This window comes from Tenrec ecaudatus, chromosome 4 (assembly GCF_050624435.1).
Source record: "Tenrec ecaudatus isolate mTenEca1 chromosome 4, mTenEca1.hap1, whole genome shotgun sequence".
Classification (NCBI taxonomy): domain Eukaryota; kingdom Metazoa; phylum Chordata; class Mammalia; order Afrosoricida; family Tenrecidae; genus Tenrec; species Tenrec ecaudatus.
In genome coordinates, this window is record NC_134533.1 from 139,776,758 (window position 1) to 139,794,907 (window position 18,150).

Consider the following 18,150-nt stretch of genomic DNA (forward strand, 5'->3'; position numbering starts at 1 on the left):
ACACAGCAAAGCTCAAATGATACTGTTTTTGCTCCAAGACTTGTCAAATTATCCAATTAATAATCTTCAGAAACAAATACAGACTTCGAAGGATCACTCAGTTATGCCAGGCTTCCAGACATGAATCACTGACTATTAAAGCTGATTTCATTGTGTCATAATCAAACCAAGAGGCCTCCGTGTCAAGCTGACTGCAGCCTGGAGCAATCTTTCCTTGATTTCATATGACAGCCAATGCTCGGAGCCACCCTGTTCACCACTCTCGCACGAGTCAGGCCTGAGCCACACCGCTGCCAAAACAACCTCAAAAATGAGATGCCCTTCCACAAACCTTCAGTACCTTCTTCTCTCACAGTCAATTGGTGGTGCAAAGGGCTCTGGCCTAGCCTGCTAGCCGAGAGGTCGGTGATTCCAAACTACACAGAGGCCTCGCAGAAGAAAGCCACGACAACATGAAATGCCACTGGAAACCTCTGGGGCACAGGTCGACCCTGCACACGGGTCCTCTTGAGTTGGACACGGTTCAGCACCGACTGGTTGGGTTTGGGCTTTGCAGGTCCTAGAAGAGGAGGAGGTGAGGAGGGGGACTCTGTGGGGCAGACAGTGCTTGTTCTGTGCCGGCCATGACCGCGTAGAGGACAGCGCGTGTGTTGAAAAGCATCCCAACAGGATGCTTCCCCCAGAGGAGTCCGGGCTCCCTCTTCTACAGAGAGAATTCAAGGTGAAGTAAGTGGAGGAAACGTGGGGACAGAAAGTCTAGCGTGTCTCCCCTCGGAAGGCTATGGAGGGCTCAAGTGCAGTGCAGGCCTCCAGCGTGGTAATGGGGACGGTTGGTGTGGTATTTCCCAAACAGGACCTGGGGACCCTTGGGGACAGCCTCAGGAAACCCTCCCTGGGCGACCCCATTTGAGAGTGCGGCCGCCCACTTTCTGCCAGCATGGTATGCTTTCCGCCAGTGACAGAGACTCTGGGGAGGCAGAGTCATTTCAACACGGACTCTTTAAGTGAAATTTGTGCTAAATGAGACAAAGTTTATTAAGTGAAGATATGTACTCCAAATCTCTGTACTAATATTAGTATCAGACCAAAAAGGACCTAAAATTTATAACACATCACAGGCGCTGTTGCCCCTATAGCTGAGGATCCTATGCTACTGCTTACTACAGTTCTCAGGAATTATTTCTGACTTTTTGGTACCTGCTATTGACTAATTCTACTCTGCCTTTTTTAAAGGTCACAAATAGGAGTTCTTTTAATCTGTCAATTAGTGGGATCTGAGTTTTAGAACTATCCCTTACTCTACCTCCTGTAGCCTGATTTGTTCAATAGATCCAGCAATAGAAAATGCTACATGGAGCCAGGGTAGAAGCACGCCTTATGTGAAACCAGGAGGCGTCACAGGTGGGAGTCGGCAGGCAGATCCCCTGTCAGAAATACCACGGAGGAGATGCTGCAAGAGACGGGTGAGGTGGGCCTGGGGGAAAGCCACGTGAAGGGAAGCTGGCAATCGGTTCTCTGAAGAATAGAATGAGGATCAGGCAAGGGGTAGGGCTGGTGGCTGCTTGAGTACATGACTAGAAATGTGGTCCTTCAAGCATGATGAACTATTTCACTAAAAGAATTGGTGCTCTAATTCCTTACACAAAATAGGTGCAGCAGGCTGCTCTGGTTGTAGAATCAAAGAGAGGTGGCCTGGCTCCCACCTGGTGGAGTCCCCTGTAGCAGCTACTGAAGCACATCCCCGAAACATCAGGGCCTCCCTGAAGGTACTGACCTGGAAGTCTGCAGCCTTCTTGACTCACCCCACAGAAAGCTTGGTTGCAGTTCCTTAGTGATTGGGTGAAATTAGGGCTGGGTAAAGCTTGTGAATATGTGTGTGTGTAAATTATGAGTAGAATTTGAATTTTTATTAGTAATGACATAAAGATGAAATCTAAAGAAAATAAGTCATGACCATAGTAAAGGGTTTATTTCATGTCATGACATGACACACACAAAGATACCACACCACTAATTGCTCTAGAGCTGAGGCTGACTCGTGGTGACCCCAAGTTTGTCCGAATAGCACTGGGTCTTCAGTGACGGGTTGTTTTATTTGGGGGGGATCTAGACTGCCAGGACCTTTTTCTGAGCTACCTCGGGGTAGAACGGATCCCTCCTTAATAGTTATGGCCCTTAACCACTGGCCGCGCGCGCCCAGGGCCTCCTAGGAAGCTGGTGTTGGCCTCAAGGCTGATGTTTCTGATTCCACACAGATTAAGTTCTGTCAGCTGACTCCATCTGAGGGTATTGGAACATTCCCAAATGCAGCTGATGGAGAGTGGTGCGTGGTCCATGCAGAGGAAGCAGACGTCTATGATGGGAGACTCATTCTGATTGCAGAAAACTTCCCTGAAAATTAAGATATGCTACATGCTCTAGGCTCTACTAACAACCTTACTTAAGTGTAAATGAAGTTTCAATATTTTTAATTACTGAAAAAAATTCTAATGAAAATGAAGTTCCACTCATTGCTTCAGCCTTCAAATTCACTAACAGGACACTCGAGGCTAATTGGGGCTGCAGAACACTGCCCTGCAACAGTGCTCGGGCCAGTTTCCAGGAGAGCTCAATAAGCGGCTGCTAGCAAATCATTTTCTATTCCCATTGTTTCATCCCAATTGGAAATTTAACAAATGTAACTAGTTTCCTTGCCAACCTCAAAAGCACCTGAAAAACTCCCCACTATTTCAGGCCCAAAGGCACTTTAAGGTTCATACTGAGGGCTTATGATATGGATATAAATGGGCCCCAGAAGATTCCGAAACATACAGAGATAAGGGATGCAGAGTAGACCATTAATTTCTCAGTGCTCCGGGCTAGTGAAAGGGCTTTTGATGTCCTCAGTCAAGGCAAACACCTGCTCCAAAGAGAATTCAAGGGTTCATGGAAGCCCAAGCCCCTTAACAAGGCAAGATGATGTCCCATAGACTGGTCTCAACTCCTTTCTCTAGTCTCTTCTCCACTCATCTGGTCCGTGTGCATTTCAGTGATAGAGGACCTTAGGCACGTCTTGCACACAGCTGTCTGTGTCAAGTGTCTCTGACTTATTATAAACCATCATACTCTTTACCTTCCTAGTGAATTTTTGCACACACAAAAAAAATTCAGGCATAGCATTTTTCTCCTCTGCAGAAAACTGAACAATGAATTATACATTTTAGGAAAAATACCTAAATCTTCCCATTTCCAACACTGCTCTGCATGCCAAGGTTCCTGCCTACATCTCTAGCTCCATTTTTATACCCAATACATTCATTAACTGAAACATGCCAAGAACAATCCATGGTCCCAGCACCGAATACTTGTCATAACCGTATGAAAGAAGCATTACTATTATTTTATAGATAAGGAATTAGAAGCGTTGGGAAGTTAAGCATTCTGCTGGGTATGCAAAGCTAGTAAGAGACCAGGCTGGAATTCAATGCAAAATTTTCAGACTCCCAAACCGAATCTTGTTTTTTATTGTTTTATAAGGCGTCGTCAAAGGTGTACAGAAAATGGAACTCGAAGCCTCTGGCTTGTTTTCTCTCTCTAATAGTAAGGTTTTCAGATGTCTCCTGAGATAAAAGATCTGTAGCATGCTATTGATTTGCACCAGTGCCTGTATTTCCCCAAACACATAATTATATCAGAAAATGATCACCAAACCATAGGGGGCAGTGAGGCAGTAAGAGAGCATGGGTTTGGGAAGTTTGGGGTTAGGCAGATTGAGCTCACTGACTTTGGGTTTTTAGCAATTGGGACTAATCATACTTTCTTCTAGAACTGTAAATATTCCCCTGTACCTCCACAAAAGGGCCTCACTGCAACGCTGGATCTTCCAGTTCCCACTGAGAAGTAACATGTGGCTCTTCCGTTCACATTTCAATGCCCAACGCAGGCTGCGTGTCCACGGCTAACTCCAGTGATCCTTGCCCACATCTGCAGGGAGGGTCAGATCTAGCCAAGGAGTACCTCAATGACCACCACATTCACTTAAATGTACACTGTAAGTAATATTTGAAAAATCTTTTGTGGAATAGCTTTAAAATAAATTTTAATGTATGCATATGGCCTTAGCATTGCTATTTTTTTTGAGTACCAACGCCCTTTCCAATGTGACCTAGGGGGAGGCATCGAAGAACACTCTTCTCTTAGGGGAGCAGTGCTTACATCTGCCCAAAGGGATTTCGAAATCGCGATGCACCAATGACTGCTGTATTTCTCTCATTCTTCCTGCTTCTGCGTGGACGTGGTTTTGTGGTTATTCTTCTTAGGTCCACTGCTGTGTAGTGTGTGTGTATGGAGGGGAATGGTGGCTGTGGGGAAAATAACTCTACTATTCGGTCCAGCCACATCTAGAGCTGACAGAGAGCTTATGCATTTCGCCTTGAAGAAGAGATCACAGGCCACTGGGAATCACCCAATGAGACCGGGGACACTGAACTTGTAGTGGTAACAGCTGGGAATTTTAGTGATCTCAATTAAGGCAGGGAAGGGTGTGGCATGGTGGGCACGTTTGTAGTGTTGATCACTGTCGTGTATCAAGTACCCTTATTTCTTCTTCTTGATATCACTGTAGACTTCACTCCGTTGCCCTGCTGGAGCTAGGTGTGGGCATCTGATTTGCCTTGGCTAATGTGAACTACATGATCGGCACCCATATTAGGTGGGACTTCCAAGAGCTTGTGCTCAATTTTCCATGTTTCCTCTGCCCTCCTTCTCAGTACCCAGAACTGTGGTAGTTCTGCCTGCTTGGATCACAGACAGGGCAGAGCCGAGCCACCAGAGGTTTGCTTTAAGTGATTGTGGTAGTTACATAATCTGGTATCCACTTGAGGGTTCAGAGAGAAGAGGTGGAGTCTAGTCTGTCAATCAGGTAGTAGCTTGATGACCTCATTTGGAGGCACTAAGGAGATACATAACTCCCTGGAGGAGGGACACATGCTCACTCCCTGGGAGACATCCCTGTGGAGAAGACACATGGAGAGAGGCTGATGGCGCCAGACCTCTGGAGCTGGAGAAGCCACGTGGAGACCTGTGCCAGCGCTGAGATGCTTACACCACTGGATCCAAAAGACTTCCCACCCACCAGCCTGTGATGTTCCTGTATTTGGCATCATTGCATGTGTTTCGTGAGTCTGAAGAGGACTTTATAAATTGGTATCGCACATATGGGTTAATAGGAGACTTATGGACTTGATCTGGACTGAACTTGGATGTTTTCTCAATATTCAACTGCTCTTGTATACAAAGTTCTTTCTTATGTGCACATATAAGTCTCACTGGGTTTGTTTCTCTAGTTTACCCAGACTAAAACAGCGACTAAGAATTGGCGCTTACTTGTTTCTACAGCATGCCTTAGCCTAGTGTGACTGATTCGAAGACATCATCCTAATTCTTTATTAAATCACTTTGACGGATGAACTTGCTGCCCAGAAGGCATGCAACTGGGAAGGCAGTGATTTAGTTGACATTTTGGAGATAGGGCAGCTTTCAGTTGTAGGCTGTGATTAAAAGCATCCAGATGTAGCCTCTGAGGGCTTCTACAGAGAAGATTCATGGTGATATTCATGACAAAGACATGGCTTGGGCCCTTTTATGGACTCTGTTGGTTTCCTAGGTGATGGGAACAGTTTGTACCCAGCACACCCAGCAGTACTGGGGGAGGAGAGGCCTGGGATTCTGGTTTCCTTAAGATCACAGTGAAGAAACTCGAGCTAGCAATTCTACTTAGACCAATTCTACTTCGCAGCACACGGGGTTACCAGGAGTTGAAATTGACTATAAGGAAATTTTCAACACATGGACATTGTTAAGGGTTGAATTGTTTCTCCCAAAAACATGTACTGGAATTTTAACCCCTATACTTGTGCATCTGAGGAGCCATGATAGACTGACTGGTGTTGGTTTGATAACCTCCAGGTCAGTAGTTCGAACCCACGAGGTCATCCCTGGGAGGAACATGAGACTGGCTGCTTCTGTAAAGATTTATATACTTTGAAACCTTAGAGCGGGCGTCCACAAACTATGGCCCACGGGGTAGTTTTGCCCCATTTATTTTTTCACTTCAAAATAAGATATATGCAGTGTGTACAGGAATTTTTTTCATAGTTTTTTTAAAAACTATAGTCTGGCCCATCAACGGGTCTGAGGGACAGTGAACTGGCCCCCTGTTTAAAAAGTTTGAGGGCCCCTATCTTAGAGCATAGTTCTACAATGTCTACAGGGTTACTATGAGTTGAACTTGACTTGATGGCAGTGGACATACCTGTATTTATAATCCCATTTGAGAATAGGGTTTTGTTATGCCAACGATACCATTTTCATACACAGTGTGTCTTGAACGTACTCATGTTTGAGATCTGCTACAAGCACAGTAGGTGCACAGCCAGGTGTGCACACACTGAGGGAAGACAGGTGCTGGTGAGCAGCGGAAGACATCCAGAGGCGTCACAGCAGATGGAGCTAGAAGGCCAGGGACACCAAGGAACACTGGCTACTAGGATTTGAACCAGACCAAGGAGGACCTTGCCCTGAATTTGGACCTCTGGCCTCCTACACTGTGCATAAGTCAAATTCTGTTCTTGGAAGACACCTACTTGTGGCATTTCTGCTGCGGCAGCACCAGGAAACTAAGACAGGCATTGTTCAAGCTAGAGTCCAAAACAGCCACAGACTGGCGGTGGCGCCTGGCTGGGTCATCTAACCACACCTAAAACCATCACTTTAGACAGCTTTTCAGTGGGTAACGATTCTGTGTAGACTCTGAATCAGTGTGTTGCTATACTAATTAGCTCCGTGAACTCTTGCCAGTGATGTGGTCCCATTTCCTGTTATCCTGGGAAGTCTGAGATACCAATGAAGCTTGGGTGACTAATGTCTATGACAATGCTCTATGACAATCGTTTACTATCATGTGACACACATCACAGGCGACCACAGCTTAAAACCCTTGCCGCATCCAGCCAGTATTTCCTCCCAGGCTTTTATCCCTTGTGGTCCCAGGACTGTATTATGTAATACCCCCCTCCTTTTATTTTCATATTGCCTTGCAAGGAATTCACTCTTTGTCCCAACTCAGGGGAGCGCGTGTGCGCCTTAGTCCCACCTTTGTGTAAGCTGCCCCTCTACAGGCATGTTCTTATCCTGGAGCCCGCCTCCCTCCCAACTTCCTGTGCTAGATGCTCAAAAATCACACATGTTGGTAGTTCTCACAGACTCCATCAGGATGCAGTGAAATTAGGTCATATTTCAAAGAACTCATCGGGTTCTTTGGGGAGCATTTCCTTCTACTCTGCTCTTCAAAGTTTCCCATTCCGTAATGCAGCAGAAACAAAGCCTCGGATGTGAGACAGAAAGGCTGGCGAATGCACGTTCCTGTGTCTAGAGAGGAGATTCACTTAGGCCTGAGGGGCCGTAAGGGAGGCAGTGGCAGGAGTGAAGAGGAGAACGCAGTGGGGCAGTAACACAGACACTCAGTCCTTCAAGATCCGGGAAAAGGCCAGAGATGAACCAACCTCACGAGCAGCCTCCATGCCACTGTCCTTAGGCATTTGTCCCCTGAACAGAAGGATAGGGTCTTGGTCCACTTGGAAACACAGAGGGAAACCTTTGGGTTCTGACCAAAATGAGACTCCATATAGCCATCAAAGAATGTTGATGGAAAAGTCTATGTTTAGCTTTTTCTCCCTTCGCCCCAGTTTAGGGGCCCAGGGGCAGAACAAGGCTCTGGAAAAAGAAAAGGTATTAGTCACCCTAAAGGAGCCATGAAACCACTCCTGTTGGTCTACAATCAAAGCCTGCTCTCATGTCAAGGGCTTTGCTGTCCCACCAGTTTAGGGTCTGTTCTAGGAGGTATATATTTGCTCTATGTTGTTAGTGCCAGCTGTCCTCAAAGTGACTTGTACTCACAAGGACCCCACGTATGTCAGAGGACAGTGTTCACAGGTTTTCAATAGCTAGTTTTTCAGACTGCTAGTCCTTTCGGTTAACAGTTGGGTGGGTTAACCACTTGCCCTGCCCAGAGACTCCACCTGTGATAAGTTCATGTTACCTTGATAAATGTGTGTGGGGGAGGAGTGTAGCCTGTCAATCAGGTCCCAGACTGATGATTTCTCCCTGGGGGCATGGCCTAATCATGAGGATTCTGGGAGCTTCCTTTCTTTTTCTCTTGGGAGGTAGACCACAATCTCTGCTTCACCTTCCTGGTGACTAGTCACATGGAGCCATGCTGATGGCAGCCAGAGCCCTGGAGATGGGTCAACTGCCATTGGATCCACAAGACTTTGCATGCACCGGCCTGTGATCCTCCTGAATTTCACATCATTGCATAGACTGTAGGAGTCTGAAGGGTAATTTATGGACTAGTGTTGGACTTATGGACTAATGTCAGACTTATGAACTTGATCTGGACTGGGTTGGGATGTTTTCTTAATGTAGTTACTCCCTGATAAAAAGCTCTCACACACATATGAATATCTCTGGATTTGTTTCTCTAGTCAACCTGGACCGACATACCACCTTTTTAGTAAGGAATAGTAAATGTCCCTGGCTCATTGTCACACCACTGTTTTTCTATACAAGTATTTTTCATAGAATGTGCATGGATGTGGCAGCGTCCGGGTCAGGGTTTGAGACAGGGCCTTGTCTTAGATTGTATTACCTTGCCAACAAGCGCCAACCGTCAGTTGCATGGCTATGTGAGATGGATGAATGGGCCAATCGTTGGTCACCAGGTATGGTTCATATGTTGCTCCATCCATGTATAAGGTGACCACTGGAAACTCCACATTGATGGCATAGTAATGCCACTCCTTGTCACAAATCTAATGGAGAAAAAGAGAAGAAACACTTAAAATTGAATGTGTAATACAACATCAAACATTTTTTTTATTTTATTCTAATTACAAAAGGGAGAGAAAACACTTGGGGTCAACAAGTTTTGTTGCAAAGACCTCAATGAACATAGTGGGTGACAAGAGGTGGGGTTAGAGAAGCTTCATCAAATATGATGGGGTAACTTATGGGGAGCAGGGACACCCGAGAATCCAATCACTGGGCAAGTATTTCATTCTGGTCAGATTGTCTTGGGTCCATAATTACCAACTCTTTTGGTTGACGAGTTCTTAGTGAGTAGATGGGATGTTGGCATAGATTTGCTTTTTACCAAACTTTGCTTAGTTTCTTGGTACAGAAAAGAGTTAAATTGAAAATGTTTTTTCTAATTTTTGTAGTTGATGGAGCTGTAAAACAAAAGGTGTGAACATGACAAGAGAAATAAAAGTGAGATGGAGTGGGGGATGAAAATGGAAGAAGAGAGAAATTGGGGGGACTGATTAAAGAGAAGCCAATGACCATAGGAGAACAAGAAGGGGAAACACAGAGAAACAGGGGCCAATAGGCCCTTTGTCTCCATTTTAAGACTTGCTAGAGAAGCTGGTGTAAACTCATGTCCCCTTCACGGATTGTAAGGAGGTCGTTTTTCCAGCACCTGGGTTTTAGATGTTGTTGTGGTCTTGTGATGGGCTGCTAACTACAAGGTCAGCCAGCAGTTTGAAACTACCAGCTGCTCCTCGGGAGAAAGAGGAGGCTTTCTACTCCCACAAAGAATTATGGTCTTGAAAACCCACAGGGGCAGTTCTACCCTGTTCTATAGGGTCAATGGCAGTGATTTTGGGTGGTTTTGTGGTGTCTTCCTGGCAGGACTGAGCTTTGTACTTCCCCACTCCCTGGTCCCCTACCTGGAGAGGTAGGGAAGGATCACACATGGGTCCCCTGGGCCTAAACTCTATGCAGAACACTATAATAAGAGGCTTCTCTTACAATTATATGCACCCAACATGTGCGGTCTTAAGGTTCGGAACCAAAGACATCGCTTAATGGGTTGGAGCCACAATTTCTGATCTCAGGGATTGAACCCATAAAGAATTTTCCAAAGTGAGAACCAAGCCTGTCCAGCATGTCAGGGAGACTGCAAGTATAAAAGGTGGCAAGAGAATAGTTCCACCCGCTCTCCACTCCCCCCATACCCCAGGCAGGTGCCTGGGAATCCCACTAGATTCTCTGGCCTTCACTTTTCCTCCCCCTCTGTCCCCTCCACACCCTGTGCTGGCCACTGTGGAGATGCCTCTCATACGCATCCTCTTGACACCATCGTCCCTTCCATCTGTGACTGGGGAGACGGAGGAGTTCTGCATGAAGGTGACCCCAAGGTGAGGACGTCAAAGGCCTCCCTCCCTCCCACTCTGGATTCAATGTGCTGTTTCTCATGAATAGATAACACTAACAGGGATGCTAAACGATCTTTCTCCTTTCATTTTGGAATAAGAATTTTTCCCCTTAATGTTCTTTTTATACTGTCCTGTCTCATGTCTCAGAAAATTGCTCCTTTTGAAGCCCATTAGCCTGATAAAGCCTGATGAATATTTTAGGGGACCTTGGAAAGTAAGCAGGAGGTCCACGCAGATCCCTCTCAGTGAGGGGGACTGAGTAGTTTGCACTCCCTTCCTGTCCCCACTGGATGCAGGTCTCTGGGCTGGGCCTATGATGGGGTGGACTGACTCAGTAGGATAGGCGTGGCACATAGGAAGACTTGGAAGACAGTCTAGGGGGTTGGAAGGATCGGAGCTAAGGAGAGCATTTGAATGAAGCTGTCAATCCCAGGAGCCCCCTTGATCACTGAACTTGGAGTTTTCAATTAAGCATAGTCAGGCAGCCGAGGAATCCTGGGATATGGTTCATGGGACAGACCCTGGGGGTGTTCCCAGTGCCATCTTCAAACCTTTGGCCAGGCCCAGGGTAGGGAGGTAGCTGGTTGGGAGGCAGTCAGTGACAGGGTGGCAGAGTGACAGAGTGACCTGGATCATCCACGATGCCCTATAGAATGTAGGCACAGCACCAAAAGCCAAGCCCGCACACTAGGGAGCATTCTGGACCCAGGGGGCATGCTAAAAGCAGCCCTTCTCTAGGGCATCGCTGGCACACAGCTTTAGTCAAGTCCACCTTACAGCCCTCTGAGCCTGCCCCAACTGGATGCAGAGAGCCTCTGGCTCCTTTCCTTCACAATGTCCCTGGGTAATGCAGAGGGTTAACTACTCACCTACTAACTGAGAGGCTGGTGGTTCAAACCCACCCACCACTTTCCTCAGAAGAAAGGCCCACTGAGCAATTTCCAAAGGTCGCCGACGTGAAAACGTCATGGACTACACTTCTGTTCTGCACACGTGCGGCATCGATAGGTCAGAATCCACTCCACGGCAGCCACCAGCAACCACACTGCATTTTTGGAGGGCAGTAACAGAGACTTCCAAGGAAGAAGTGACGTGGTGTCTACAAGCCAACAGCAGCAGTAACCTGATAGTTCAGCTTCTTTTTATCCATAGGCGCCCCGCCCTCCACCCTGTATGGTGACACTGTTCATTGAGCTTTACTCTCGGGGATTTCCTGTTCTCATCAGTGCATCCAAGGTGCGGAGAAGCCGCCAAGTGCACACCCGTGACACTTCCCCACCCTGCTGGGAAGCGGACTCTCCTATTTCTAGCGTCCCTGGGAGCACCCTGTGAGACGGGCGACAGGTGGGAGAGGTGTGCTGGGACCACACTGCTGATGCAAGTTGGAAGTGTGCATGTTTCACTTAACAGAAACTCTCAACTGCCCGCCAGCTCCAGGCTGTGGATGTCCTAGCACACATGTTTACTTCAGCCTGGGGCTGCTAGGAACTGGAAGGGACTGGATGACCCCTAACAACAATGATGCACTTGGAAAGGAGGGGGGGTGAGGAGGAGGAGGAGGTTTAGGAGGAGGAGGAGGGTTAGGAGGAGGAGGAGGGGGAGGAGGGGGAGGAGGATTTCTGTCAAGTAGATGCTGACTCGGGGCACCCTTAGATGCAATAGAGCACAATATTGTCTGGTCCCGTGTCATGCTCACAGTTGCAACATGTTTGAATCTCTCCTTGTGATGATGGTTTCGATTGTCCTCACTGAAGTTCTGCCTGGCCCTCAGTGGCCCTCTGCTTCACCAAACGCCATGCCTGCCCTGGCAAAGGATTCCTCCTGATGATGCATCCAACGCAAGAGAGTTGGCTAAGGTTCTGTTGTGAATCATAAGGGATTTATTGACTCATTTTCAGAAGCAGATCAAGAGACCTTGCTCCTTAGTCTGCCTTAGCTTGGACGCCCCACTGAAACTGCTCCACCAGCGGTGGCCCTGCTGGTGGGTGAAGGCTCGTGGCATAACTTCCAGCAGCACGACGACCTGCCAGCCACCACAATAGGTAGGACTATTTCCTTTTAGGGAGCCCTGGTGGTATAGCGGTTACACAGCGAGCAGCTGAACTGCAAGGTCAGCAATTCTAAACCCCCAGCCACTCCAAGAGAGAAGGATGGGGTTTTCTACTCCTGTAAAGAGTTACTGACTTGGAAACCTTCCAACCTGTCTTTTGGGTCACCCTGGAGTTAACATGGACTCAATGACAATAAGTTTGGTGTTTTGGTGCAGTGGCTTCAGGGCTGCACATTTGCCTGCAAATGACAAGGTGGCACTCAGAACCACCAGCCACTCTGTGGGACATGGATGAGGCTTGCTACTCTCGGGAAGATGTGCAGCCTCAGAAATCCCCGGGGCAGTTCTACCCTGTCCTCTAGGGTCACTATGAGTCGGCATCAATGTGACGGCAGTGAGTCTGGAGTGGTCTCTTATTATCAGGCATTCTTTATGAACCAGATACTAGAAATGATGTTTAATTAATATTTTATTTCTTACACATTAATATTTATTTAACTCATTTATTAAAGATTAAATAAACGGATATCTAAATATTAGTTTATTCCTGATTATACCCTTAGGAAAGATTCCTGGAAATGGAATGACTGGATCAAAGAGTAAAGACATTTTAAAAACCTGGAACATATTGTCAGTTTTTTATTTTTTTCTGCAAGAAATCATAGCTCTTTATATTCCTGCCAGTAGAGTATGAGAAAGTACCACACCCTCACCTCGTTGATCTTACAAAATGAAAACTCCTAGCATTTTGAAAGGGGACACACGTTTATCTCATTTTAATATAGGTCACAAAAGATAGCATAGCAAGACTTGCATTCTCCAGCGGGGAAAAAAAGGAGGTAATTCAGGAGTGAGAAGCAAGCTATGCTAAGACTGTGAGGCAGTGTGTGTTGGGTGGTGGCACAATTGGGTACCTCCCCAGCTGTCTCACCAATGGGCCCCCAAACAGACTTTCAGCTCATACCAGGCTCATGCCTGAGGCTTCTCACATCTTCTACTCTAAGATTGCAGCTAAACGGAACACTTAATTATGTTTTTCATAAATGTAGACCTATGGTCATGAAAGAGACCCACATTAACCCTCTGCAGGGGTGGCGTGGGGGAAATTGTAATTGAAAAAAGATCAGGCCAGGAGGCAGAGAAAATAAATATGTCAATGTATAGTTCAACCAGAAAGAAAGGAATTAGGCAAAGTGACCTTTCCTGGGGGAAGAAAGGAACTTTCATTCCTGAGTTGTTCGCACATCAATGGTCAGCGCAGCAGCACCAGGCAGGACCAACTCCATCCTAGCAGCAAGCACATCTCACCCTTCCCTGGGTAACAGCCAAGAGGTTAGCATGTCCAGAGACTCCTGTCTCTCCAGACGCCTGCAGGTGGTTCTCCTGCAGCTAGCGGACTACAGATGCCATGTAGCTGCCAGGTGAATCAGAGACCAAGGGCCTGGGGTCTAAGGGAAGGGCCGTGCTGCCAGGTGAGTAGGGCAGTAGGAGCCTACACGAGGTCGAGGGTCAGGGTGACAGCCTCCCGCTGTAGACACTTTGACCCAGGTCCACATGTTAGACCGGAAGTTCTGATTTGGTATTCCCAGTAAAATGGTGTTTGTGAATGCAGCTCTTCAATAGGATACGTCTACCTACCAGGACACATGGCAGGCGGCGCTAGGGACTCACAGGGATGCAGAGTATATTAGCTGCTCCCTTGCCCTCAAGGTTTTCAACCTCATGGTGAGAGAGACAGTTAGGTACACAAAAGACTCAAATGCCATGGGAATGGAGCGAAGCGGCATAGGCCAGGGCGCAGTGCGGTGAGAACCCAGAGCCAGGAGCGACTGCTTCTGGCTGAGAGAAGGTTGCTTGTAGGTGGATAGGGAAGCACTGCTAAGGAGTCCTGGAAGCACTGTCAGGAAAGTCTGAGGCTACTCACCACAAGATAAAGGGTTCAAACCCACCAGGCATTCTGCAGGTGAAAGACAAGGTTGTCTGCTCCTGTGAAGTTGTCCAGCCTCAGAAAGGTTGCTGCGTGTCGGAATCAGCCAGATGGCACTAGGCGCAGTAAGGACCCCCAGGGTGGAGTGGCTCTGCTTTGGGCTGCTCTCTGCAGCCTGCAGCTTGAAACCCACAAGGGCGCGGAGGGAGGAAGGGGCAGTTCCCTTCCATCCGCTGGGACTGCTATGCATTGGAACTGACTTGTTGGCAGTGAGTTTGGCTTAGTGGTGCAGTGGTTGAGCACTCAGATGCTGACCAACATGGACAGAGCCCCCCAGCTGCTCAGCAGGGGAGCGAGGAGCCCATCTGCTTCCCTAAGATTGCAGCCGTGGACACCCTCTGGGGGCACTTTCATTCTGTCCCACATGGTCACCATGAGTCGGAGTGGACGAGGCGGCGACAGGTTTGGTTTGGGGCACTGCTGGACTGTTACATTCCCTTAGGGAGAGCTGGTGAGGCACGCAGTCCAAGTGGATGGAGCAGTCCCCTCGGACTCCTTCATTCAGTCATCTCATCTTTCCACCAACAAAGCCGTTAATAAAGTTGGACGATGGAGACTCCTTCCTTCCTTCATTCCTGCAGCTATTATGAAATGCCTCTCCTCTCTGCGACTAAAGAGAGCATCCGTGTTTACGAGTCTTTCCATCGAATCCTGGAGGAGATGAAAGGCCTATTCCAGATGGTGGCTCCTGTCCATCCCAGATGTGTGCAGGCGTCATGCTCCCCCCATGGGAGGGGGAACAGGGGAGCTGGGAGCCTGGGAAGCAGCAGAGACCCAGCGTGGAAGGGCACCATGTGTTTGGGAAAGATGATGTAAAAGGAGCCGGATGACCTGCCCTCACTTTACTAGGAGGAAGGTCAAGGTCAACAGGCAAAGCCAGGTCCTGAGAGGCTGGGGTCACACGTGCCTCCAACCTTCTCACCAATTCTGACACCAAACATCCCTCCAAGGCCCACTCTCCCCTTCTCTGCTGTTTTTAGTTCATTCAATGGGCACACGGGACTCACAGACAACGCTCCCAATTATGAGGCTTCATGGAAACCCACAACATTGTAATTCAGGATTAGAAGCAATTCCACACACAGTGTTTGAATCAGAACAGCCCCTTCTCAGCAGCTGCCTTGGGGTTGGAGGCCGCCACAAGATGTTCCAAATACATTAGGCTATTAGATAAAAAAACAACAAAAGAAACCCAAACCAAACTCATTAGTCATCAAGTCAATTCTGACTTAGAGTGTCTCTATAACCAGGCCAGAGCTTCCCTGTGAATTTCCAACACTGTAATTCTTAACAGGAGTAGAAAGCCTCATCTTTCACCCAAGGAGCAGCTGGTGGGCTTGAACTGCTGGCCTTGTGGTTCGCAGCCTAACGCAGAAATACTATGCCACCAGGGTTCCCTAAACAACAAAATAAAATTAAAATCAGAAAGCTACAGTGAAAAGTCTTCCCACATTAGAAAAGAAAGAAAGAAAAGTTGAGAGTTGAAAAAGAGCAATTGATCGACCCCATCAGTCCAGGTGTTCCACGCCCAGGAGGAGCAGGGAATGAAGACACAGCTTCTTTGGACCAAGCAAGCTGGAGCTCACATAACTGCAAGAAGCCCGCAGCTGTGAAGAGGCCCTCTGAGCACAGAGTCTGGGAGAGCTGCTGGCACTGATGGGGCCCACGGGGCAGTCAGGCAACCACTCGGGGACCAGGGTGAAAAAGCACCTTCTGAGAAGCTGGAGCTCTGTGCCTGCCCTCTGCTTTGCAGGTGGACGGTTCCAAGGGGCCCGAGGTACATGGGGCGGAGATCCCGAGCTCAGAAACAAACCTGAGAATCTATCAGGGAAGCTCTCTAGAGAAGTACTATAACTTGGGACAGAAGCAGGACCACCCCTTCCAGAGCTGAGCTGGGAATAAACGGTTACAAACAGGAGGAAACAATCTTTGCTGTGTGAAAGGAAGATGTTGGTGGCCCATGGTCAGGCTCATGTTCAAGGAAGCACAGACAATGAGGCAATTGGAAAGGGATGGGGGGGGCGGTGCGGGGCAGGGGAAATTCCAGAAAAACAAAAGCCCCCAAACAATTAACTGTCGCAATGAAAGCTAGCTGATAAATAGGCGAAACATAGAGGAAGAGGCTGAAACTAGAATTCATGGGTAGGAAGACAGATATGATCATAGTAAAATGGAGAATCTGGATGACATAGATGAGAGTCTGAACAAACACTGTGGAAGCTGTGTGGACCGAGGGAAGGCTACAGAAGGGCGGTGGGGCTAGCTAGCTTCTGAGGTCAATGGATGCCAAACTAACCCAACCAACCACTGACATTAAGTGGAGTTCTGGTTGCAGAGTGCTACAATTTGGCCTGCTAACTGAAAGGTCAGCTGTGTGAAACCACCAGCCTCTCCAAGAGTAAGAGGAAGCGTTCTGTTCCCGTAAAGAGTTCCAGCCTCAGCAACTCACAGGGTAGAAACTCTACCCTGTCCTACAGGGTTGCTATGCATCTGCGTCACCGCCATGAGAGTCTGGTTTGGGTTTGGGCTGCTCTGCAGCGTTTCTGAGGCTGTCCATCAGTATGGCAGCATACAGCCTCATCTTATTTCCTTGGAGCAGCTGGTGGGTTTGAACCACCAACCTTTCCGTCAGCAGCCAATGCTTAACCTGTTGTGCCATGAGGGCTCCTTTCCTGCTACAGAGAAAGTGTCCCTTTGTTTTCGTGCCTTGCATTCTGGGACCAATTGCCAAGGAGTCGATTCCAACTCATATCCACCCCGTGCTGCTATATGTACAGAACTGTGCTCCAGGGAAAGGTTTTTACAATCAGATCACCAGGCTTTTCTTACGAGTGCCTCTGAGTGTACTCAATCCTCCAGCCTTTTGATTAGCAACTGAGAGTGCTAACTGCTTGCCACCCAGAGCTGTTTGCCACCTGGGAAGGTAGTCCTTATTTCAGCAGTCTTACCCCAGCATGAACATCAGATGCTGGTGCACACAGCTATAGAAACTGGTTCCCATGGACACCTGAGAAGATCAGGTCAACGCTGACGGTTTTATGAAACAGAGCGGGAGTTTAACTGATTGGATGGAAACCATGCAAATCCGCCTCTCACTGCAGCTTGGCCTCAGGGCACTGTTTGGGAACGTGGGAAAATGAGGCTTCAGTAATGCTAGGATCATCCTCATGCAAAGCAAAGTCCCCAGTCCTGCTTGCCAATGCATTCGAGATCTTGTGAGCGGCAGCAGGAAGTTCAGTCGTGTCTTCATCAGGAGGTGATATGACAGTTCAGAGAGCACCCCATGGGCCTCAGTCACAAAGCAACCGCTGATTCAGAACGAAGGCCTGCAGGCGAGCAGGGAGCATGATGCACAGCCCTGTCATAGGAGAACCCCCGCCCCCCACTGCCCCAATTTGCTAAAGCAACATTTGGGCAAATGCCCCACACCACCCTGAAAACTGTGCTTGCCATGTGTGCTTGGAGGTGCATTTCCAGAATGGTTAAAGCCCTGGGGTTGAGGTGGTTACGTGTTGGGCTGCTAACTGAAAGGTCAGAAGTTTGAAACCAGCAGCCTCTTCGTGAGGCTTTTTGCTCCCATAAAGGATCACAGCCTGAGAAACCTGCAGGGGCAGTTCCACCCTGTCTGATAGAGAAGCCATGAGTGTTAACGGGCATGGTGGCAGTGAGGGTGGTTTTTGAGTTTACAGGACGAGAACATACACCTTTACTATGCACTGACGGTGTCCCTGACACCAGGCTGTCAACTGCCGTCTCTTATTGGACCAACTGGTTTATTCTTTCTCACCACCGCCTATAAACCAAACCCAACCAAAACACCACCAAAAGAAAAAAAACCCACACAGACTCACTGCCATTGA

The 18,150-nt window shown here is 48.0% G+C and overlaps 1 protein-coding gene across 1 annotated transcript in view; it reads right to left on the bottom strand.

The window, feature by feature from the left end:
* The window catches only part of CLSTN2 (calsyntenin 2), a 444,486-nt gene that overhangs the window by 43,611 nt on the left and 382,725 nt on the right, over window positions 1–18,150 (bottom strand). The window contains exon 9 of the mRNA XM_075547855.1: window positions 8,687–8,849. Within this exon, the coding sequence (XP_075403970.1) occupies window positions 8,687–8,849 (163 nt within the window). The remainder of the gene's footprint in view (window positions 1–8,686; window positions 8,850–18,150) is intronic.